The sequence below is a fragment of the Plasmodium falciparum genome (genome assembly GCF_000002765.6).
Source record: "Plasmodium falciparum 3D7 genome assembly, chromosome: 13".
Classification (NCBI taxonomy): Eukaryota; Apicomplexa; class Aconoidasida; order Haemosporida; family Plasmodiidae; genus Plasmodium; species Plasmodium falciparum.
In genome coordinates, this window is record NC_004331.3 from 847501 (window position 1) to 873056 (window position 25556).

The following is a 25556-nucleotide window of genomic DNA, read 5'->3' on the forward strand; positions in this document are numbered from 1 at the left end:
ACGAATTTAATTTAGAAAGCAAGAGCACCATAGGTGTAGAATTTGCTACGAAAAGTATTCAATTAAAAAATAATAAAATTATAAAAGCCCAAATATGGGATACAGCAGGTCAAGAACGATATAGAGCAATTACCTCTGCTTATTATCGAGGAGCAGTTGGTGCGTTATTAGTATATGATATAACAAAAAAAAATTCATTTGAAAATATTGAAAAATGGTTAAAAGAATTAAGAGATAATGCAGATTCAAATATTGTAATTTTATTAGTTGGTAATAAAAGTGATTTAAAGCATTTACGTGTTATTAATGATAATGATGCTACACAATATGCCAAAAAAGAAAAGCTGGCATTCATAGAAACATCTGCTCTTGAGGCAACTAATGTAGAGCTAGCTTTTCATCAATTATTAAATGGTTAGTACACATATATACAATGAGAAATGTTAAGTATTTATTTATTTAATATTATATTTTATATGCAGTATTTATATTTCTCACCTTGAACATAAGAATTAAATAATATCTAAATATTATATATATATATATATATATATAAACATATATTTTTATTTTTTATTTTTTGCTAGAAATTTATAATGTAAGACAAAAAAAACAAGCCACAAAAAATGATGATAATTTATCCATACAACCTAGGGGGAAAAAAATTAATGTAATCAAATATATAAATTTTAAAATAATACATAAATGTTTCTACATACGTATATATATTAACTATTGTATTCTTATAAATGTGTACACATGTTTATATAATATATATTATATATATATATATATATATATTTTTTTTTTTTTATTATTCCTTCTATAGGTGGATGATGATAATGATAAAAACGAAACGAAAAAAAAAAACAAATGTTGTTGATGAGATATGTACTTGTTATTTATGTTTATTAAAAATTTCCCCTTTTTTTTTTTTTATTTTATTTTATTTTTTTTTAAACTCAAATAAAAAAAAAGAAAAAATAATAATTTATAGGAATTATTATAATATTAGTTTATTTTAATTTAATATATTATATATATATATATATATATATATTTTTTTTTTTTTTATAATTATAATATATTTGTTATTGTGATAATTTTTTTATTTTGAAATAGTTTTCATCTAATAATTTTTAACTAATTAAAAAAAAAAAAAGCAAAAAAAAATTTAAAAAAAGAAAGATGAAAAAAAAAAAAAAAAAAAAAAAACTGAATATTCTTATTAATTTAAATGTTTTAATAAATGTTTTTTCTTTTTTTATAAATAAATTGGTTCTCCTTTTTTTTTTTTTTTTTTTTTTTTTTTTTTTTATTAAATTTAAATAGAAATATTATATAACGTTAAAAAAAAAAAATAAATAATAATAAATAAAAAAAATACTGTAATAGAACATATATCTTATAAAATTGATTGATGATTAATATATTATTTTTATTTTTTATTCTTTTATGTTTCGATTTTTTTTAAAATTGTATATGCATAAATATAATATTTGGTATTCCGAAAAAAAATATTACACATTTTTGCATTTTTCTTACTCCATAAATATAAACATATAAATGTATATATTTATATATTTATATGTTTTTTTTTTTTTTTTTTTTTTTTTTTTTAATTAGACAACGATTTATATATATTTTTTATTACATTTTTTTGTTTAATTATAATGTTGTATGCCAAGGGTGATTTATATTTATTTTTATACGAATATCATTGTATTTGTATTTTTTTATTTTTTTTTGTGTAAAATATAATTGTCCATTATTAATAAAATGTGTATATAATAATATAAAAGTTATAATTTATTTTTTCTTTGAATATATTAAAATAAAAAAAAATTAAAAAATATTAAATAAATAAATATATATATATATATATATATATATATATATATATATTGTAGTGTATATTTTTTTAACCAATGTGTTATTTAAACTTGTTTCTCTCCTTTAATGCATTAATTTGAAACATATATAATATATATATATATATATAAGTAGATAAGGGTGCACAATATAAATATATAGCAAAAAAAAAATATATATATATATTTTTTATATTATGTATATAATTTAATATTATTTTTTTCATATTTTTCTTGTTTTCCGCATTTTTGTTTTTTTTTTTTTTTTGTTTTCATTTTGTAGTATTAGGATGGAAGAAAGGAACGTTCTTGAATATGCAGAATTAATAATAGACCGTCAAAGGGATAAAATAAATGAACTAGAAAAAAAGTTAGAAGAATTAAGAAGTAGCAGTGAAGAGTTACAAAAAAATGTAATTAAAAATGACGAAGAAAATAAAACATTAAGATTAGAATTGAATAGGAGAAATGATAATGATATGATTTTAAGTATGCAAATGAGTAAAGAAAATGAGCTTTTAGAAAAAATGAATTTCTTAGAAAAACAAATACTTAAAAGAGATACACTTCTTGAAGAATTAAAAAATTTAATAAAAAAACGAAAATATGAATATGAATTATTATTGGAAGAAAAAGATAATCTTAAAAATACCATAAATACATTAAGAAATGATTTATATGAGAACCGAAAGAATGAAAAATTAAAAGAACAAGAAGTTATACATAATGAAAAAGAAAATGAAAAGTTTTTAAATTTATACAAAAATAATAATGAAGAATTAAATATAACTAAAAGATGCTTAATTCAAATAGAAAGTGAATTAAATATTTATAAAAAACAAAATGAAAATCAAAAAAATGAAATTCAAAAATTATATAGAATTATTACGTGTATGAATAGAGAAAAAACATTAATGCCACCTGTAGTATTAGCTTTACAAAATGAATATAATATAAGAACAACATTAACAAACAAAAAAGAATATAGTGCTCAAATAAAAGATATCCAAGATGAAGATTCCACATATATTAATAGTACAAAAAATAATAAAAAGAAATTAACCACGTTAAACCCAATATATAATAAGATAAATCAAGATAAAGGTAAAAGATATGATGATGACATACAAAGTATTTATGATAATAATGAAGGTCAAGATAAAAAAAATATAATTCAAAATAGTGATAAAAAAAAAGGTGTATCTAAATTAAACTTTATTCAATTACAAGAACAAACAAATTTATATAATAAAATATTACAAATATTAAATAATTTACAAGATAAAAATTTGAAAGATGATAATAAAAGTAATTTCTTTTTCTTTTCATCAATGCTTTTACATTATTGTAAAAGTTCTTCAATACATAAATCAACATATGAAATAAATATATCTTCTGATCATTCGAATAGTGATACCGCTCAATCAGTAGATACCTTTGATAATTCATCAGCTAGTCATTTTTCGTACAACTCATCAAGAAGGAGAAGAAATCATTCTAAAACAATAAATCATAAAAAAAAAAATAAAAAATATTCAAAATGGGACAACACAAAGGAAGGGAACAAATTAGATGACCCATTAAATAAGAAAGACGGAAAAAAGGAAAAAAGGAAAAATAAAAATTATGGTAAGGATAATAGTCTTAGTGAAAGCGAAATAAATGAAAATTCTGATGATAATATTGATGACAGTGATTATTCGACAAATTTTCAAAAGAACAAAATGGGAACAGATACATCATCTTTTGATACAGAAACTCATACAAATAGTATGATAAATATGAATAGTAATACTACTACGAATAATGAAGATGATAATTATTTTGACAAGGATAACAATAAAATTAATAGTAAGGAATCATATCCTAGAGGAGATAAAAATGGTTATATAATACATAATAATGTTAATAAAAATAAACATAGAAATAATAAAAAAATGAATTTGGAAAAGGAAGGGAAATTTTTATTAAATCCTTCTAATTATAGTGAACGATTTATAGGTGTTACAAGTAAACAAATGTACATATATAATGATAAATGTGACGATGAACCAGAATATGTATTAAGAATAGAAAATTTGAAAAATATAAAAATTCTATATAATAACCAAATATATGCATTAGAGTATATGTCATTTAATAACATGATAGAGAAACATTATATATTTATAAAAAATCATGATAAATGTATACGAATGTTTTATGCCTTACAATATGCTGGTTTTATTAAAACAGATATGAAAAATTTTATGCAAAGAAGAGATTATGAACAAGACAATATTATGAATAATAATATACCTTATGGAAATATGTATCCTTATGAACAAATGGAAAGAAATATAAATGTTCCAATAGAAAATCAACAAATGAAAAGAATTAGTAGTAAAAAAAGGAAAGAAAAAATAAATTACCAAGATGAAGAAGAATTTAAAGATCAACAAGGTTATTCTTCTATTAAAGAATTAGATAATACAACAAATATGATAAGAGTAAATATCTTTACACCAAATGGTGTTGATAAAAATGGAAATAATATACCTTACTTAAGAAATGATATATTATTAAAAGCATATATATATGATAACATTTTATTATTTACAAATTTTGTAGAAGATGATAATAAATATTTTTTAAAATGTGATAAATATTACATGAAATATAAAAATGGGAAATTCATTCTTTATTTTAATGATTTTGAAGATCAACATGTTGTCATACCACAAAATAAAGATGAAAATAATATTTTATGTAACTTGTTATATAAAATGAAATGGAAAAACATATATGATGAAAAGAATATAAATGATGAAAAGAATATAAATGATGAAAAGAATATAAATGATGAAAAGAATATAAATGATGAAAAGAATATAAATGATGAAAAGAATATAAATGATCAAATTAGTAATGATGGAAATATAGAAAACGAACGAATTAAAGGCTCACATATGTCTTCACATACATCTAATAGAAATATTCCAGGAATAAAATCTGATAATGATGATTCTCATCATAATAGTAAAGATATTTATGATAACAAAAGTTCTAATATATATGAAAAGGATAAAGATAATAAAAAATCAAACAAAGACCTTTCTTCATCTAATCAAAGTAATCATATTATTGCTAGTAGAAAAAATGACTCTACATCAAATGTAAGTAATATTTCAGAAGAAAATCAAGGAAATAACTTTTTTATAAAGGATAATGTTCTTTATATATCAAAAAATGGTAAAAGTTTTAAAAATGATTTAAGTAATGTTAATGAAGAAAATGCTTTCAGATTTGAAACTAATGATTTGATTGTTATACGAAATGATGAATTAAAAGAATTAACATTTATGAAAAATAAAGAAAATAGGAATGCAGATACATATGTTTTTGATTATCCTAAAAAAGAGAAATATGACCAATTAGTTTTTGAATTACGTAAACATAATTTTAATATAACAAGCATGAATACATATAAAAAACTAACAAATGAAACATCATCACAAAAAGAAGAAAATGCTTCTATAATAAGTTCATTCGATGGAAAAAGTGCAAGTCAATTAAGCAAGAAAGGTATGGTAAAAGATAAAATTATGGAAAATAATCAAGTGGTTGTTATTGAAAAAGGAATGTTATCAATTTATAAACATTATGGGAATGAAGGTTCTGTACCTATAATAAAATTTACATGTGATTTCTGTGATGTTCAAGCTAATGAACAAAATGGAGAGATTATAATTAAAGATACATCAAAAGATTCCAGTGAACGTATTGTATTAGATTGTTTAAATAAAACCGAATTTAATAGATGGAAAACTGCATTATGTTTTGGTGGATTCTTAAAAGGAGGAGAACATATGAATAATACATATATGAATTTAAAAAAGCATATTTTTTCTATAAATATATTTGATAATTATTATGTAAAAAATCTAATCAAAGTAGAAAATAATTGTGTAAATATATATCCAAATGATAAATTTATTAAACCTTTATTTTCATTTGATAAAGAAAAAGTAGAATTAGTATTAATGCCTGAATTAAGAAAAATAAGAATCTATATACAAAGAGATACAATATATGAACAACGATATGATGTTACCATGTCATTAGCACGAGATTATTTAAAAATTAAAGATGATATACTCAAAAGTAATTTTCATATGTTAAACCAAAAAAAAACACAAAAAATTAAAAAACCATTTATTTTATGTAAAAAAAATATTATTGCTATACATAAAGATAAATATAATTTAAAACCAGAGCTTTTATTAGAAAGAAAAAATTGTATGGTCAAAATAGATAAAAATAATTTTTCTATCTCTTTTCTTATTAAAAGTCAAGTAGATAAAAATTTAAATCAAATTAAAACTATCAAATTGGCAAATTTAGTCAGTTTTAATAAGTGGATGGTTACCCTAAAATTAGCTTCATTCATTCCAGCTGCCATAGATTATGAGGATAATATTTCTTTCCCTTCAATAACATTTGGACATACATGTCCCGAAGCAATCAGCTTGATCAAAAGAAGAAGTTCTTTAATGGACTTTTTTAAAATTAAATTAAAAAAAAAAGCACCACAAGCGAAAAAACCTAAAGATATGTTAGCCAAAAGACCACCAACATGAAAGGTAAATGTAAATAAATAAATAATAAATATATATATAATATATATATATTTATATATATCTTCCTAATCTTTTCTGTTTTGTTCTTTTCTTTTGAAGTTAACATGCATTATGGTATAATACTCAAAATATATAAATAAAAAAATATAACATAAAAGAAAAGGTCATTTTTTTTTTCTTCATTTTGATTACAATTATCATTTTTTATATTTTGTAATGAAATGAAAAATCATATAGGTTGTACGGGTACTTTATTTTATATATATATAGTTGTATTTATATTTATATTTAAATACTCATTAATGGAACATTTACCATATTAAAAATCGATACATTTTTTTTTTTTTTTTTTTTTTTTTTTTTTTTTGTCATGATTTAAAAGGAAATAGTGTTATGTACGTTATATAATATATGTTACATATATATTTTTTAATACACATTATGATGAAAAAAAATAAACAAAAAAACAAATAAATAATAAACAATAAACAAAAGAAAACCAATTAATATACATATGTATACATATTTAATATGTACATAATAATACTTATTCGTTCATAACATTATTTAAAAAAGTAAATTTTCAAATTTTTTTTTTTTTTTCTTTTTTTTTTCATATATTGAATTAACACATGAAAAATATACATAATATTTATATATAATATTATGTATATATTTACATAAAGTTATGTATTTATGAAATTTTTGATATAAATTTTCCAAATATATAGAAAAGAAAAATGAATTAATTTGGGATTCCTTTAATTTATATACAACTATTCCAAGAATTTTTTTTTTCTTTTTTTTTTTTTTTTTGTTGCGTTTTGAAGTTCTTCTGAGGGGATATATAAAAATATTATTTTAATTATTTTCTAATATATATTTTTTTTTTTATTCCAAAGGTGTAAAGAGAATAAGAACATATTTTTAATAGGAAAGCGATGACAAAGAATCTTGTATTTCGATTAAATGTAAATATATTTAATATATATTATGTATATGTGTGTCGAATTATATAAATCGTATTTATCTATTTTTTATTAGTATATATTTTAAAAATGTTGAAAATATATACACATATATAAATATATATTATTTGTTTTATTTTTATAGAAATCCTTATTACATCATGTCAAAAGTTTTAATAGAACATTTTTAAACCATAAGTATAATTCAAATGCAAATATTGAAGGATCACTTAAGAGATATTTTTCCATAGGTAAATATTTGAAAAAAAAAGGACGTTTCTAAGTTATAAATATGGGAAATATATATATATATATATATATATATATATATGTGTGTGTGTATTTTTTTTTTTTTTTTTTTGTTACCCTTTGTAGAAACCATTAAAGTACCTAGACTTGGTGATTCAATCACAGAAGGTACAATAAATGAATGGAAAAAAAAAGTGGGAGATTATGTTAAGGCGGATGAAACGATAACAATTATCGATACAGATAAAGTTAGTGTTGATATAAATTCTAAAGTAAGTGGAGGGTTATCCAAAATTTTTGCGGATGTAGGAGATGTTGTTTTGGTAGATGCACCTTTATGTGAAATTGATACATCTGTAGAACCACCTGAAGATATTTGTAAAACTAAAGAGGAAGTAGGAGAAAGTAAAAATAATGAAAATAATTATACATTTAATCAATTAAATAGAGATATTAAAGATGAAGCACATATAAAAGATGAAGTTAGTAAAAATGAAAAAGATATTTTTGTAAAAGATCCTATATGTTTTGGAAATGATTATGAATCAATAAATGAAAGAACAGAAAGAAGAGTCCGTATGTTACCTATAAGAAAAAGAATTGCAGAACGATTAAAGGAATCACAAAATACATGTGCTTTATTAACAACATTTAATGAATGTGATATGTCAAAGGCAATGTTATTAAGAAGTGAATTAAATGATATATTTCAAAAAAAATATTCATGTAAATTAGGATTTGTATCATTATTTATGTATGCATCAACATTGGCTTTAAAAAAAATGCCAAATGTAAATGCATATATAGAAAATGATGAAATTGTATATAAAAATTATATAGATATATCTGTAGCAGTAGCTACACCAAATGGCTTAACCGTTCCAGTTATAAGAAATTGTCAAAATAAAAATTTACCACAATTAGAATTAGCTTTATCTGATTTAGCTACAAAAGCACGATCAAATAAATTATCGATTGATGATTTTAGTGGTGGTACATTTACAATATCTAATGGAGGTGTTTTTGGTAGTATGTTAAGTACTCCTATTATTAATATGCCACAGTCAGCTATTCTAGGAATGCATACAATAAAAAATAGACCAGTAGTTGTCAATAATGAAATTGTTATTAGACCAATTATGTACCTTGCCCTTACATATGATCATAGATTATTAGACGGAAGAGAAGCCGTACAATTTTTATGTGCAATAAGAGATTATATAGAAAACCCTAATCTAATGTTAATTGATTGTTAACATATTTAGTACTCAATAAGAGAATATTTATATATATACAAATATTATTATATCAACCATAGGATTGTAACATGAATATATAAATGAATAAATAAATAAATAAATATATATATATATATATGTACGAGTATATTTATATTTATATTTATTTTATTTTTATTTTATTTTTTCGAATGTATTATTAATTATCTATTTCAAAATTAATTATAATTCAAAATTGTTATATTTGCAAATCATAAAACTAGACAAAATGTTTTGAACATAAAAGCATATAAACAAAATTTAAATATAATATAAAAAATTTATATATATATATATATATATATATATATAATATATATATGTACACATTTGCAAACAATGAAACAGTTTAAAATTTATTTTTCAATATTTCATAAAATATTCCCTCTTAAAACATTTATATATACACTTAAAAAAAAAAACGAAAATTTTAATAAAGAAATAAAAATCATTTTTTAATTTTATATAAACTTATAAAATAGGTACATACATATATATATATATATATATATATATATTATATATTATAAGAAAAAAAGGAAAAAAAAAAAAAAAAAAAAAAAAAAAAAAAACAATTAAATGATAAAACATATAATTTCAGATAAAAGCATTAATTACAATTATGTCTTTATATTATTACATAGTATATCTCATTAACCATTTCAGCTGTCCCCTTTTAAAGAATCATCCTATTAAAATAAAATATATATTGTATGTGAATAAAGTATTCATTATGCATATTATGTGAACTATCAAAAAAATATATCCACATGAAAATAAATAAATAATTAAATAATTATATATATTTTCCCTTTACATTTAAATTTTCCTCGTCCTCTTCCAGTTCCTTCATCTTTTCTTGATTATACATTTCGTCAAGCCAAACTAAAAAATAAAATAAAATAAATATTATATATATATATATATATATATATATATTCTACAAATTAAATAATACAAATGATAATATATGTAATAATAAATATATATTTCAGTAAATTATAGAATACTTGGCTTATAATGATCAGCTTTTTTGGTCTTGGAATAATTGACATGAATCCTTTTTCCATTCAATTCAAAATTATTCATATTGTATAGTGCGTGTTTTGCATCATCGACTTCTACATATTCCACAAAAGCAAAACCCCTATTTTTTTCTTTGAAAAATAAAAAAAAAAGGAAACAAAGAAAATTTAATATATATATTATATATATTTAATATAATGAAACACATATATTATTATATATATTTACTTATGATAATTAATGTATTTTTTTTTTATATTTTGAACTATGTATTTTTTCTTTAATATACATTGCTTACTTGTAGTCATATTTAATGGTACTTCAATATTCCTTATATCACCAAAAGATGAAAAAATATCATACAAACTTTTTTCGTCTATCGTTTCATCAATGCCTCCAACAAACAAAATATCTGTTGCATTATTATCACTCATCTTATTTATTTATTTTTTTTTTTTTTACTATATCAATTACAAAACAAAAAAAAAAAAAAAAATTATATGAATTATATGTTATATGCTTTTATGTATTAATATATATTTTACTTTAAAAATGGAAAAAAAAAAGAATATTTTATTATTTGATATATTTTAATTCCTCCATTTGCTTTATACTAGAAAAAATATATATTCATTATATTATATTATATATATATATAATATAATTATATGTAGGATTCTTTTTATAATTTAATAAGAATGAGCAAAATATTCTCTAAGGTAAAAAAATACAGAATAAAAAAATAATATATATATATATATATTATTATTATATATATTATGAATTATATTTAATTTATTTATAAAATTAACAAAGATATATAAATTTTCTTATTTTAAAATTATCAATTAGGAAAAAAAAAAAAAAATGAAAAATTGTTTCGGATATATAAAAAAGTATATATTATTAAATATATATATATATATATAATATATATATAATAAAGTGTAATAAGAATATTTGTATATTAAATTAATTCAAAAAAAACATTAAAAAAAGCAATATTGGTTTTCTTCATAATATTAAAATATATTAGATAGAAAATTATTTTGAAAATTTTTAAAAATATAAAAATTCATTTTATAATATCAAGATGATAAATAAAATAATAAATTATCTTTCTCTAAACATATCGATTAGTATTATTTATATGTGGACGTATAAATAAAACCAAAACAACGGGTTAGAAATTGTCTATATATTATTATTAATAGGTAGATATTATATTGTTCATTACATGTATTTACATTAAAATTAAGCGTATTGAATTATATATATATGGTAAAAAAGTAAAATGGGAAATTTTGTATTATACATATATATATATATATATTATAAACATATGAATAAATTTTTCTTTATGTTAAAAATTTTAAATACCTTATGCTCCCACCTATGCTTTACATTTAATATAAAATAATTAAATTTATTTAAATAAATAATTGCAAAAATATATATAATTATTTCTCAATTGTAATTTGTTTAAATTCTTAAAAGAAGAATTATTAAACTATTTTGTTTTTGTTATCATATTGTTTGGTTAATATATATATATATATATATATATAATATGTATGTATGTGATGACTACCTGTTCATATTAAAATAATATCTATAATATTTAAAGTAGGTCTAAGTATCATACAACCACCTTTGTATTTTACGTAGTGGTAATTTATTATACAATACTGGTAGAATCGATAAATTTTGATCTTATTAATTCTTTTTTTTTTTTTTTTTTTTTTTTTTTTTTGATTGATTGATTTGTAAATAACTGTGTCTAATTTAATGAAAAAAATTAATAAGAAAAATTGCACTAATAATGATGAGAAGAATCTTTTAATATATGACAAGTCTAGTAAAATAGGATGCATATATTTTATTGGTATGAGTACAAATATGTATCGAGGGAAAATTATTGTTAAGAAAAATTCTATTAGTGAAAAGATTATTAGATATACTAATTTGAATGATCATTTATTATTAATAAAGAATGGCGATTTTAATTTTAAACAAACAGCAATATTAATTAAAGGTATAACGGCATTATTACATAGACAACTTGAAGTATTATTAATTGATTTTTATTCTATGTATAAAAAATTATTATATAGTAATTTGAATATAAATAAGAATAATATAAATGGTATGATGAGAAAATTAAGAAGAAATAAAAAATTTAAAATAAAAAAAAACATTTTATCGTTACACGATGTAGATTATGAAAATAATGATAGGAAAGATTTATTTATGAAAAGTGGTGGAAATTATTTATATAAAAATAAGAATATAGCTAATATAAATGATATATTATTAAAAGAAAGTAATGAATTACATTTAAACGATTATAATTTTGGAAATGATGATTTCCTTAATGAAGAAAATATGATATATAAAGATATGCTTACAAACTCATCATCTTTTCAATATTCTAAAGTTAATAATTTTTATACAGTTAATATGGATATGAATAATTTTAATACCAACGCTTTTACACAAGATATAAAAACACAAAATAATATAAATCATACATTAATTTTTAATGAAAAAAAACAAAAAAATAATATACATAATATAAAAATAAATAATATTTCTAGTGCTAGTTTGTTTACTAGTAAAGATATTAGTCTTAAAGAAAATGATTTTTCATATAGTGGTATGATGAATAGTATTATCTTTTTCAATAATGATATTAATATTAAAAATAATATAAATGAAAAATATAAAAATGTAAACCATGAACTTGAAGAAAATAACTACCCAAAAAAAAAAATTATAAATAATAATGGTATAAATAATAATGGTATGAATAATAATGGTATGAATAATAACAGTATGAATAATAATTGTAGCAATAATAATAATGGTAAAAAGAGGATACATTCAGAAATAGATGAAGAAATTATTTTAAAAGATAATGTATGGCATGATTTATATAAAAAAAATAAAAAATATAAAATGTCTTCTATAAACTATGTTGATTACAATTTTAAACAAATTGATTATTTTTGTCTTTCTTTTTTAAATAAAGAAAAACAAAATAAAAAATATAATACATATAATACTATACCTTTTGTTAATTTTTATAAACAAACCAAAAATTATATATCATTAGACTCTAGGAAAGATTTATATAACTTATTAGATATAAACGTTCTACAAAATCAAAAAAGTAATATGCAACCTAATAATCTGAAACTTATTCATACCAAATCATCATTATCATCTTCATTAAAAGGAAAAACAAGTAAAGATGATTTAAACTTTGAACAACTAAGACAACATTTTAATGAAAATCATTTCTTAGATATTCATTTAGGAAATAATAATAATCAAAACATAAAAAAAAGAAAATATACAAAAAATGATTCTTTAATAGATAATTCATATGATATGAATTATGATTTTGATCAAATGAGTGATTTAAACAATAAAATATATGATGATGAATCAATTCATTTTGATAATAATAATAATAATAATAATAATAGGGGACAAAATAAATTATCATTTCAATATTATAATAATAATATCACATTAAGTGATAACTTTAAAGAAACACTTAGTGTTCCATCAAGTAAGTTAGTTAATAGAAGATCATGTACATCTTCACAAAATACTTATGATGAAGAATTACAAAAATTAAAAAAATATATTTCCAAACTTACTATATACAATCATAATATTATAGAATTTGATAATATATTTCCTTCAAAAAAAATATCAGATAAAAATATTTCCCTCATCTTTTATAATTTACTCGTACTTGCATCAAATGATGAATTAGATTTAATTCAAAACTTTCCAAATAATAAAATTCTTATACAAGTATATTAAAAAAAAATATATATATATATATACATATATATACTATCGATTAATAAATTTGTTTTTTTTTTTGTGTTTACACCTATTCCTCTCATTTCATATGTTAACTTGTTATGTTATATTTCATCTCTCTAAGAAGTAACTGTATCTTTGAGCCCAAAACAGTATGTTTTACCTAAATAATGAGAAAAAAAAAAAAAAAAAAAAAAAAAAAAAGTATATGTATATATATATATATATATATTTATTTATTTATTTATATTTATGTAACAAATTAATACAAAGACATCTTATTATACATATAAAAAATAAATTGCATTATATTATAACTTACAACACAGACTATAAACACGGGTTCTGTATATGTTACGTTCATATAAGTAATCATCTTTTCAATAATAGAAGAATAATTATTCATATAAATATTATGTTTTTCATTTAAGGCATTATACACATTTGAATCCATAGACACCATAAAATCATCTTTATCTCTTTTTATATCTCTTGGAATATCTATATAATAACTTAAATCTCTTAAAAATAAATATCTAAATTTATTTTCAATATCATTTATAGGGGATATAAAACGTGTAAATAATTGTTTCCCATAATGTTTTAGAACTTCATATTTAGTAAAATTATATATGATATTTTTAAAATTATCTTTTTTTATTCTATATATAACAGTAACGTTCATGAATTTTATTTTCACAGGAACATATGAATCGTCATAAATGTTATTCTCTAGTAGTTTGACATTTTTGCCGTCTAAATATTTTAGGCAGTTGATAATTTTATAATTACTTTCCTGTAAAAAATAAGAATATATTTATATATATATATATATGTATATATTACTTCCTTTACACATATTATATAACAAATAGAGACTAATTTTATTATTATTATGATTTATTACCTTTAAATGAAAATATAACCCTTCAGGTATATCGGGAAATATATACTTTAATTCATCCTTTAATACAAAAAATAATTTCAATTTGTTTAGTTTAATTGCTGACATTAAAAATTCTGATGTATATTGATTTACTTGATGATTTTTTAAAATGTTTTGAAATATAAATTTGATCACACCTTCATTATTTTTATATAAAATATTTATTTTATCTTTTCCTGTTTCTATGCTTAATACCAGATCATACTGGGATATTTGAGTTCGATCAGTTAAAAATGTACAATGATCTCTATCATTAAATGATATATATGTTTCTAACCATCTAAATATTAGATACATAAAGTCCGTTAGAGTAAAAATTTGATTTTCATATATTTGTAAATTCATTATATCTGTTATAATATTAAATTTTATTTTTCTATGTTCTAATGCTAGTTTTATATTAATTTTTGAAATGTCATCATTTTTTAAATGTATAAAAACTGCTGGTATTATTATTTGATCAAACAAGTTTGTTGTATGTTGATCTTTATAATAACTAATATTTTTTTTATGTAAAAAGTCAAAGCATTTAACTAGTCTATATTGATATCCTTCATATCTATTTCTCATTATTATCCTATTCATATTTTCTTTTATATTTAATGAAGGATTTTTAAATTTTAATTTACTTGGATCAATTAACTCTTCATTATATTCATCGGAATAATTATTAATAGATGGTTGTAATATATAATCTGTTTGTTTCTTTATTCCATTCCATCTTTCATGTATAGTATGAGATATAGTTACTAAGCTTATTAAAGGCATATTTGATTTTCGATGGTTATAATAATTAATTGTAGATTTAATAATATATTCTGGATCATTTAAATTTATATTATATAATTGAGATATAAGTTTATTAAATGATGTTTCTTTAATTAGCTTCTTTGTTGAATTATTATAAAAGAATGTATTATATTCATTAACTAATAAACAATCAAAAAATAAAAAACTTCTTTTTTCAATATTTGAACGAACACTTTTATTAAGTTCAGATTTATAATTCCTATATATAAAATATATTATATCTTTTAATGTAATTTCATGATATCTTAAATATGATATATCAACATTTAAATAAAAATAACTATTGGAAATTAAACCTATTTTTATTTTAATAGTTTCTTTTTTTCTATTATATGTAATATCTCGATGATATATTATACCTTTCTTATCCATTTTTTCTGCACATTTTATTAATGTACTAGTATATACAAAATGTAGACTATTTTGAAGAATAACATCTAAATGTATATTAATAGGTATTATATAATCTAATGTATTAATATTTGTATGACCCTTTGAAATCATTATATCGTCGTTTTTTATTAAACCTTTTACTATACTTCCTATAGGTTTATGTAAATCTATTATAGGGTTTTTTTGTATGTTAAATTCTTTTATAGTATTATCTGCATATTTTACTTTCATATGATTATAATTAACTCCTTTACATCTATTTTTATGTTTCCAAAACATATCATTTAGTAGGATAGCCAAATTTATATTCATATCTCTAATTACAGAATTGTCTAATTTTAAGATTGTTTTACGAATTAATGATAAATCTTTTTCATCATGTTTATCATAAATATCATCATAATTAATATGAAAATTGTCCCATCCGGTTTTCATATTATTTTTCTCTTTTAATGTATTCGATATATCTTCTGATTCCTTTTTCATATATAATAAAAAATTATTAAAATTATCATTATAATCAATATCTTTAAAAACTTCTGTCATATGTTTATCATACAATTCCTCCATTTCTTTTTTTTTCTCATCATTAGGTTTAATATTTAAAATATGCAAATTTATATACAAATTAGTATATTTTTTTTTGCTCATATAATTATTATAAATATGTTGAACTATTAATAAATTACTCCATTCATTAAAATTAAATCTATGCATACATCTCTCTATAATCGTTCCAAACGTATCTTCATTATTTTCTCTTAACGGAAAAATTTGATGTTCATATATTTTAAATTCATATGATAACCTTTCATAGAGAGTAAAATAACCATAAAATAATAAAGCTTTTAGTATAACCATTTTATACATAATATAATCACTTCCATTTATTTTTTGTTTTAATATAGATACCATATCAGGTTCTCTAATTTTTTGTAATATAGTTAAAAGATTTTTCACATTATCATCTTTATCTTTAATATATGTTATATCTTTTTTAATAAGAGAATATATATCAAATATATCAGGTCTATATTTTTCATATTCAATTGAAAATATTTTCATTATTGTTCCAACAATTGAATTTTTTATATTTCTACAGGACTCGTTAAAATATTTCATTTTTATTCGATTTATTAAATCCTTTAAATCATTCTCACTGTTACTATCGGAGGGACTTTTTTTTAATATTCCTTTTCTTTTTATTGGTTCTGTTTTTTCTATATTATTATTATTATTATCACCATTATTTATATTATTATCACCATTTTTTATATTGTCACCATTTTTTATATTATTATCATCATTTTTTATATCATTATCACCATTATTTATATTATTATCATCATTTTTTATATCATTATCACCATTTTTTATATTATTATCACCATTTTTTATATTGTTGTCACCATTTTTTATATTGTTGTCACTTGAATTCTTTTTTATATCACCTGAATTTTTTTTTTTGTCACCTGAATTCTTTTTTATATCACCTGAATTTTTTTTTTTGTCACCTGAATTCTTTTTTATATCATCCGAATTCTTTTTTATATCATCTGAATTCTTTTTTATATCATCTGAATTAATTTTTTTATCACCTGAATTAATTTTTTTATCACTTGAATTCTTTTTTTTATCACTTGAATTCTTTTTTATATCACCTGAATTCTTTTTTTTATCACCTGAATTCTTTTTTTTATCACTTGAATTCTTTTTTATATCACCTGAATTTTCTTTTATATCACCTGAATTTTCTTTTATATCACCTGAATTTTCTTTTATATCATTTTTATTAATAACATTATTCTGTTTTGTACTATGATCCGAAATTGTGGATAATTGAGAAAAGGATACTTCAATATTCATACCTAATGTAGAGTCATAATCCTTTTTTTCTTTATCTAGTAAATATACGTGTTTTTTTTTTGATGGGAAATTAAAAGTGTCTTGATTTTTTTTTGTATCCTCAGAATGTACAGTACACGCATCCACGAAATTCACCCTTTCACGCTTCTTATTCATGGTAATATTATGTTTTTCACTTGTTTGCTCCATATTTTTGTCATATGTAATTTTATTTTGAATATTTTGATTGTATACATTTTTATTATCTTCTATTTTATTAATTTTAATATTACTTTCCTTTGTAATGAATTGTTGAGGAACGTGCTTTTCTAAAAGTTGCATATGTTTTTCAGCTTGAGCATAATCAAAAGAAGGGGATCTATTATGAATCCATTTATATACATATTTATTAGATAATAATTTCTCCATAATGTGTACAGATACCTTTTTATATGATCTATGTTTAGACTTATCAAATCTCTTTTTCTTAAATGGATTTGATGATTTAATCCATAGATAAACCATTGGATTTCTTTTTATTATATTTAATGCATATTTATCTAATGATAATGATATTTTTCTTTTTGCAGCACTTTTTAAAAAGAAACCATTTTCAATTAAAACTGTTGATAAACTTAGACCTAATGAAAAAACATCACTTTTAAATTTATTTACGATATGGTAGAAATAAGTTTTTAATTTTTCAGGTGCCATATACACGGAACTTCCTTTAAAATTATTACATTTTCCTTCTTCAACTATATTATTAAAATTTTTTAAATATATATATAATTCATAATATTCTTTATTTAAATATTCAATTAAAAAATTGTCTGCTTTAATATTTGAGTGTACTAGACCTAATGTATGTAAAGTAAATAATTTAGAGCTTGTTTTTAAGAGTATATCATATTTTAAATCAACATAATTTTGTATGAATTCACGATTATCCATAGCAAAATCTATGGAATTATTTATATCTAATTTTTTAATTTGTATTGCATAAGGATATATATCTTTATTTATTTTATGTTGTAAATTATTAAAAACAAATTTACTTATACAATTATCATTTTTTTTTACAATTCCATATGGAATTTCCCAGTTCAAAACTTGTAAAGCACATTCGTACGTAATAGACAACATTTTATTACTAATAAAATTTATATGAGATAAATTAAAAGTATCTTCATTATAAAAATATTTTACATTCTTATAATTTCTACAAGGACTATTTCTAGCATTTATTAAATGATGTACTAATAATAAATATGATTTTAATTCATTTTCAAATATTTCATTATTATAAGTATGAACAACAGAATTATCAATGTTTTCGTTATGATAAAAAAATCGTATATCTGAATAATATGGAAAAATATTAGCCTTGACAGTTAATTCTTTTTTACCTGTATGTATTATAGGTAATTTTTTATTATCAACTAAAGTGAAACCATTTAAAACTTTAAGATATTCCATTTCTATTTTCTTATTAATTGATTTGTCAAAAAACTCTAATTTAATTACACAAAAAATATCATCACCTAATAACCAATCTATTATAAACATATCTTCCCATTCTTGTACAATTTGTCCCACAACCATTTTTTTGGGTAAGAAACTTAATGATTTATATGTATTTAAATCTTCTTCCTTTCCATTCTTTTTATCTTCATCTATAACAAAATTTGATTTATTACTATTCTCGTGGATATCATATGTCTTTATGTCATCACCAACAGATTGTGTTTCCTTACTATTTGAATTAATATTATTTTGAATTGTTACATCTTGGAAATTTCTATCTCTTTGACTAATTATGGGTTCTGAGTGTACATCTGATATGTTACTGTGTGTAGAACATGTATCATATTGTAATTCTTCACCAGAAGGTGATATATCTTCATGTTTCGGTTTTCCTTTTAAAGCTAATAGATCATTGGTTTGGGGTTTAGGTAATGATTCATCATCGCTATCATACATTTTATCGTTTGAAAAATATCCCTCTGGTCTTCTTTGATAAAATGAACCAATTTCATTATCAAATGAACTATCTTCAAGAGATCTAAATATAGAATCGTTTTCTGATTGTTCATCATCTGATAAATATTCACCAGGTGAGGCTTTTTTAACCGTTGCTAAGTTATCAGTAGAAAATGATTTTTTACGCGAATAGAAATTGCTATTATAGGATAAATTGTCAACTATAAAATTTTCACCTTTTAATTTGTCATCTAAAAAATGGTTCCCTTTTAATTTGTCATCTAAAAAAATGTCATCTTTTGATTTATCATAAATTTTTTTTTCATCAGATGATACATTTTCTGCTGATAAATTTCCATCTTCATTATTTTTCATATGGTTACCATCTAATTTTCCTTCACTATCACTCATGTTACTCTTATCTAAATTTCCTTTTTCTAATGTACCATCACTGAATATAATTTTTTCCTTCTCTTTATTAGCATCAGATAAATAATTTTGATCCCCCGAAGTTTGTTCTTCATTTAACTTAATATCATCACTAATTTTATCATCACTAATTTTATCATCACTAATTTTATCATCATTAATTTTATCATCACTACTTTTATCATCATTAATTTTGTCTTCACTAGTTTTATCCTTAGTGGTCATATAATTTTCTGATTTATTTTGAATAAAATCTTTAAATTTTGTAATATATCCCATAGCAGTTTTTAAAGTTGTACTACCTTCTTTTGTTTTATCATTGATTGTATTTTCATCAGAAGGTACATTTTCTGCTGATAAATTTCCTTCTTCACTATTTTTCACATGATTAACATCTAATTTTTCTTCATTATCACTCATATTACTCTTATCTAACTTTCCTTGTTCTAATGTATCATCGATGGATATAATTTCTTCCTTATATTTATTATTATCATACAAATCATTTTGATCTCCCGAAGTTTGTTCTTCATTTAACTTAATATCATCACTACTTTTGTCATCACTATTTTTATCCTTAGTGGTCATATAATTTTCTGATTTATTTTTAATGAAATCTTTAAATTTTGTAATATATCCCATAGCAGTTTTTAAAGTTGTACTACCTTCTTTTGTTTTATCATTGATTGTATTTTCATCAGAAGGTACATTTTCTGCTGATAAATTTTCATCTTCACTATTTTTCACATTACTAACATCTAATTTTTCTTCATTATCGCTCAAGTTACTCTTATCTAACTTTCCTTTTTCTAATGCATCATCGATGGATATAGTTTCTTCCTTATCTTTATTATTATCATACAAATCATTTTGATCTCCCGCATTTTGTTTTTCATCTAATTTGATATCATCACTACTTTTGTCATCACTAATTTTGTCTTCACTATTTTTATCCTTAGTGGTCATATAATTTTCTGATTTATTTTGAATAAAATCTTTAAATTTTGTAATATATCCCATAGCAGTTTTTAAAGTTGTACTGCCTTCTTTTGTTTTATCATTGATTGTATTTTCATCAGAAGGTACATTTTCTGCTGATAAATTTTCATGTTCATTATTTTTCATATCATCTTTTAATTTTTCGTCACTATCACCCATGTTACTATTATCTAATTTTCCTTTTTCTAATGTATCATCACTAGATATAGTTTCTTCCTTATCTTTATTATTATCATACAAATCATTTTGATCTCCCGAAGTTTGTTCTTCATTTAATTTGATATCATCACTAATTTTATCATCACTAATTTTATCATCACTAATTTTATCATCATTAATTTTATCATCACTACTTTTATCATCATTAATTTTGTCTTCACTAGTTTTATCCTTAGTGGTCATATAATTTTCTGATTTATTTTGAATAAAATCTTTAAATTTTGTAATATATCCCATAGCAGTTTTTAAAGTTGTACTGCCTTCTTTTGTTTTATCATTGATTGTATTTTCATCAGAAGGTACATTTTCTGCTGATAAATTTTCATGTTCATTATTTTTCATATCATCTTTTAATTTTTCGTCACTATCACCCATGTTACTATTATCTAATTTTCCTTTTTCTAATGTATCATCACTGGTTATAGTTTCTTGGTTATTTTCATTATTATCAGATAAGTCATTTTGATCTCCCGAAGTTTGTTCTTCATTTAATTTGATATCATCACTACTTTTATCATCACTAATTTGATCAACACTACTTTTATCATCATTAATTTTATCATCACTAATTTGATCAACACTACTTTTATCATCATTAATTTTATCATCACTAATTTGATCATCACTACTTTTATCGTCAATACTTTTATTCTTAGTAGTCACATAACTTTCTGATTTATTTTGAATGAAATCTTTAAATTTTGTTATATATCCCTTAATATTATTTAAAGTGTAACTTTCACCTTTTTTCGTATCATCAATTTTATTAGATTCATTTACCTCAGTTGAATCATTTACCTTTTGTATACTTATAATGTCTTTGTTAGAATCATCTTTTTTATTGTCTCCATTTTGATCAGTTCTAATATTATTATTATTAGTACTAGTAGTAATAGTACTAGTATCATCTATATATTCATTAGTATCAAAAAAAATATCATCATCCCAATAGATATCTTCTTCATTTAAGTATGAATCCGAATTTTCAATTTTGTTAGATATTTCGTTAATCATATCATAAAAAAAGTTACTTTCATATGAGCCATTATTATCATTATTTACTTCAGAATTAAATTCATCATCACCAATATTATTATCATCATTGTTCATTAGATGGGTTTCATTTTTTTCAAATGATTCATCTTTCTTTTTTTTATCTTCCCTTTCATTATTATCACTTTTCAACTTTTCTTTTAATTCTAGAAATGAAAATTTATTGTGTTTATTTATATATTTCATATTATTATAACTTATATTATAATTATTAAACATATGTTTTTCTTCTTTTTTATGGGAACATATATTATTTATTTCATTGTTCTTATGGTTTCTATTTTTTTTTTTTGACAATGCATATTTGGTGTTATATATTCTATTAATATTTTTTAGTTTACTTTTTTTATCTGTCCTATATGTATCATCTTTTTCACATGTATCATATGTTTTACATTTATCATTCTTATTTATATTCTTTTTATTGTTTTCTATAAAAGTATAAGCATCTTCTTTCTGGTAAAAACTTATATTACGTATGCCCATATCATTTTTATCAGAATGTTTAGAAAGATAAAAATGAGGATAATAATATTTGTATTGAGAATTATTAATAAAATGTTCACATAACCAAGAAAATATATTATTATAATTTATAATACCCTTATTTTGTAATTCAAAATGTACAGGTATGTATTTATTTAAATAGAAATATTCATAAGGTTTATTTATATAAGCATGTTCATCCATTAAAATTTCAAACTCAAATTTATTACTTAAAATTCGAATATCCTTAGATAATTTCGAATCATAATTATAAATATTGTTATCATCCGTTTCAAATATGATAACGTCTTTAAATCCTTCCTTCTCGATTATATGATCCCTTAACATGTTGTACAGGATAAAACGATTTTCCAATCTTTTGGCTATAAAAAAAAAAAAAAAAATAACAATAATAATAATAATAATAATAAATAAATAAATACAAACATACATACATACATATATATATATATGTTACAAATTTTATAAAGTAAAAAAATATGTCAGTAAATAAACATATCATGTAAGGACATTTTTTTTTTTTTTTTTTTTTTTTTTTTTTTTCTTGTATCTATATTATTATTTTATTTTAATAAATTATCCATATGTAGATCAATATAAATTAAATGCATTAAATCTTTTTAGTATGAATATTCTTACGGTCAGTTAGAACCATACACATAATTCTATTATTTCTTTGCATCCTTCTAAATAAAATATATTTCGTTTTATTAAACGATCCCAAACGTTTTAATAGTATATTATCCTTTTGTATAGTAATATTTGATGAAATGTTTTTTTTGATATCCATATTACTTTTAATATGAGGATTCCTAAAAAAGAAATTAATATATTCTAAATATTTCCTCTTAGCATTATAAAAAGTGTCTATATTATAAAGAAAATGATCATAAGTTATATTAACTACATTTTTTAAACTTTTTCTCATTAATTCAAATTCTTCTTTCTCTTGCTTTGTAAAAGATATATCTTGTATTTGTTTTTCATGGGAATCATTACATGTTACAGATATATTATAAGAATTTTTTTGTAAGATTTTCATATCAGCGGTTACCCATTTTTCGGTTTGGTCTATATTTTCACTAAGCGTATTTTTAACTACTGCAAATGTTGATATATAAATTTTATTATTTTTAAAAAATTGAAATTTTGCTTCATATAATTCTTTTTGACATTCTTCATAAAATGATTTAACATAAACTAACTTTAACTTACCTCTTATATAAGGAGAATTTTTAATATCATTAAAAGGTATATAAATAATAGGTATTTTTTTATTATTTTTTTTATTATTATTATTTTTTTTATTATTATCATTTTCTTTTTTCTTATCTGTAGATACATTTTTAATATCACTATTTTTTTTGTTATGCTTATCTTTTAATTTTTGTATTTTAATATTTGTAAAAGTATTACTAATATTACTATTATCACTTAACTTACTACTAACATTACTTATAGTATTACTACTCGTAGAAGATTTTATATTACTATTAGTATCTTTTAATCCTTTTTCTAATATTTTCTTATTATCATTTCCTTTCTTATTTTTATCCTTCCTTTTATTATTATTCCTATAAGGAATTTCTTTCTTCTCATTTTTATACGCACTTTTGTCCTCTTTTGTATTCGTTGCCTTTCGATGAACATTTTTTGTAAATTCCTCTTTTGAACTTTTTATTTTTAAAGAAAATATGAAAAAACGGGAACCATAGTCTTTCCTTTTTATATACTGGTTTAAAATGAAAATGATAGTATTTAAAAGAAAAATGTTCCTAAAAAATAAAAAAAAATTCATCGTGATGATTCATAGGAGATATAAAGGGAGAGTGGACAACATTACTTTCTGCATATAATTATATGCATAAATATTTATATATTTAAATATACACATAAGTTTGTCTATACACATAAGTTCGTGCATACACATAATTTTGTGTATACATATATTTATTTATTCATTTATTTTTAATTAATCATTTTTAATTATTTATTTTTAATTATATATATTTTTAATTTAAATATTATAAACAATGAAAAATAAGTACAACAATAGAAATAGATAAACAATAATTATTTATTAATCGAGTGTACACCTTTTTATTTCAAAAATTGTTCAAGGTCACCAACCATTGTTCAAATTCAATGAAAATATTGGTTCCTATTTGATATGAAAATTTTGTATTTTTTTTTTTTTTTTTAATCATACTATATATATGTAAGTATGTTATACATATATATAATATATATATCTTTTTTTTTCTTTTTTTTTTTTTTTTTTTTTAGAAATATCCAAAAGAAAAATAGTACAGATATGAACAATATGTTATATTTATACATACAGAAAATGATAAAGACAAGAAGAATTTATATATCTTTATAAAATATAAGAAATACATATTGAATCATATATATATATATATATATATATATATATAATTTAATAAAATGACGACTTTTTTTTTTTTTTTTTTTTTTTTTTTTTTTTTTTTAATATATTAGGTGCACAATAATGCACTTTA

The 25556-nt window shown here is 20.1% G+C and overlaps 6 protein-coding genes across 6 annotated transcripts in view; 4 read left to right on the plus strand and 2 right to left on the minus strand.

The window, feature by feature from the left end:
- The window catches only part of PF3D7_1320600 (ras-related protein Rab-11A), a gene marked incomplete at both ends in the record, with an annotated part of 1294 nt that extends 411 nt beyond the window's left edge, over positions 1–883 (plus strand). The window contains 3 exons of the mRNA XM_001349909.1: positions 1–414; positions 588–670; positions 830–883. The exon at positions 1–414 is cut by the window's left edge and continues 11 nt beyond it. Of these exons, the coding sequence (XP_001349945.1) occupies positions 1–414; positions 588–670; positions 830–883 (551 nt within the window). The remainder of the gene's footprint in view (positions 415–587; positions 671–829) is intronic.
- Positions 884–2161: 1278 nt separating this feature from the next.
- Positions 2162–6490, plus strand: PF3D7_1320700 (conserved Plasmodium protein, unknown function; the record flags this gene model as incomplete). The annotated part of the gene is made up of 1 exon (XM_001349910.1): positions 2162–6490. One exon carries the CDS (start codon positions 2162–2164, stop codon positions 6488–6490), a length of 4329 nt encoding a protein of 1442 aa, XP_001349946.1.
- A 941-nt stretch (positions 6491–7431) lies between these two features.
- On the plus strand, positions 7432–8963 carry PF3D7_1320800 (dihydrolipoyllysine-residue succinyltransferase component of 2-oxoglutarate dehydrogenase complex; the record flags this gene model as incomplete). Its single annotated transcript, XM_001349911.1, has 3 exons — positions 7432–7461; positions 7604–7709; positions 7834–8963. 3 exons carry the CDS (start codon positions 7432–7434, stop codon positions 8961–8963), a joined length of 1266 nt encoding a protein of 421 aa, XP_001349947.1.
- Positions 8964–9646: 683 nt separating this feature from the next.
- Positions 9647–10444, minus strand: PF3D7_1320900 (RNA-binding protein, putative; the record flags this gene model as incomplete). The annotated part of the gene is made up of 4 exons (XM_002808978.1): positions 9647–9673; positions 9802–9869; positions 9995–10141; positions 10309–10444. The coding sequence occupies 4 exons, from the start codon at positions 10442–10444 to the stop codon at positions 9647–9649; spliced, it is 378 nt and encodes a 125-aa protein (XP_002809024.1).
- A 1354-nt stretch (positions 10445–11798) lies between these two features.
- PF3D7_1321000 (conserved Plasmodium protein, unknown function) lies at positions 11799–13847 on the plus strand (the record flags this gene model as incomplete). Its single annotated transcript, XM_001349913.1, has 1 exon — positions 11799–13847. One exon carries the CDS (start codon positions 11799–11801, stop codon positions 13845–13847), a length of 2049 nt encoding a protein of 682 aa, XP_001349949.1.
- A 94-nt stretch (positions 13848–13941) lies between these two features.
- On the minus strand, positions 13942–24832 carry PF3D7_1321100 (conserved Plasmodium protein, unknown function; the record flags this gene model as incomplete). Its single annotated transcript, XM_002808979.1, has 4 exons — positions 13942–14013; positions 14173–14646; positions 14758–23396; positions 23674–24832. The coding sequence occupies 4 exons, from the start codon at positions 24830–24832 to the stop codon at positions 13942–13944; spliced, it is 10344 nt and encodes a 3447-aa protein (XP_002809025.1).
- Positions 24833–25556: the final 724 nt, after the last annotated feature.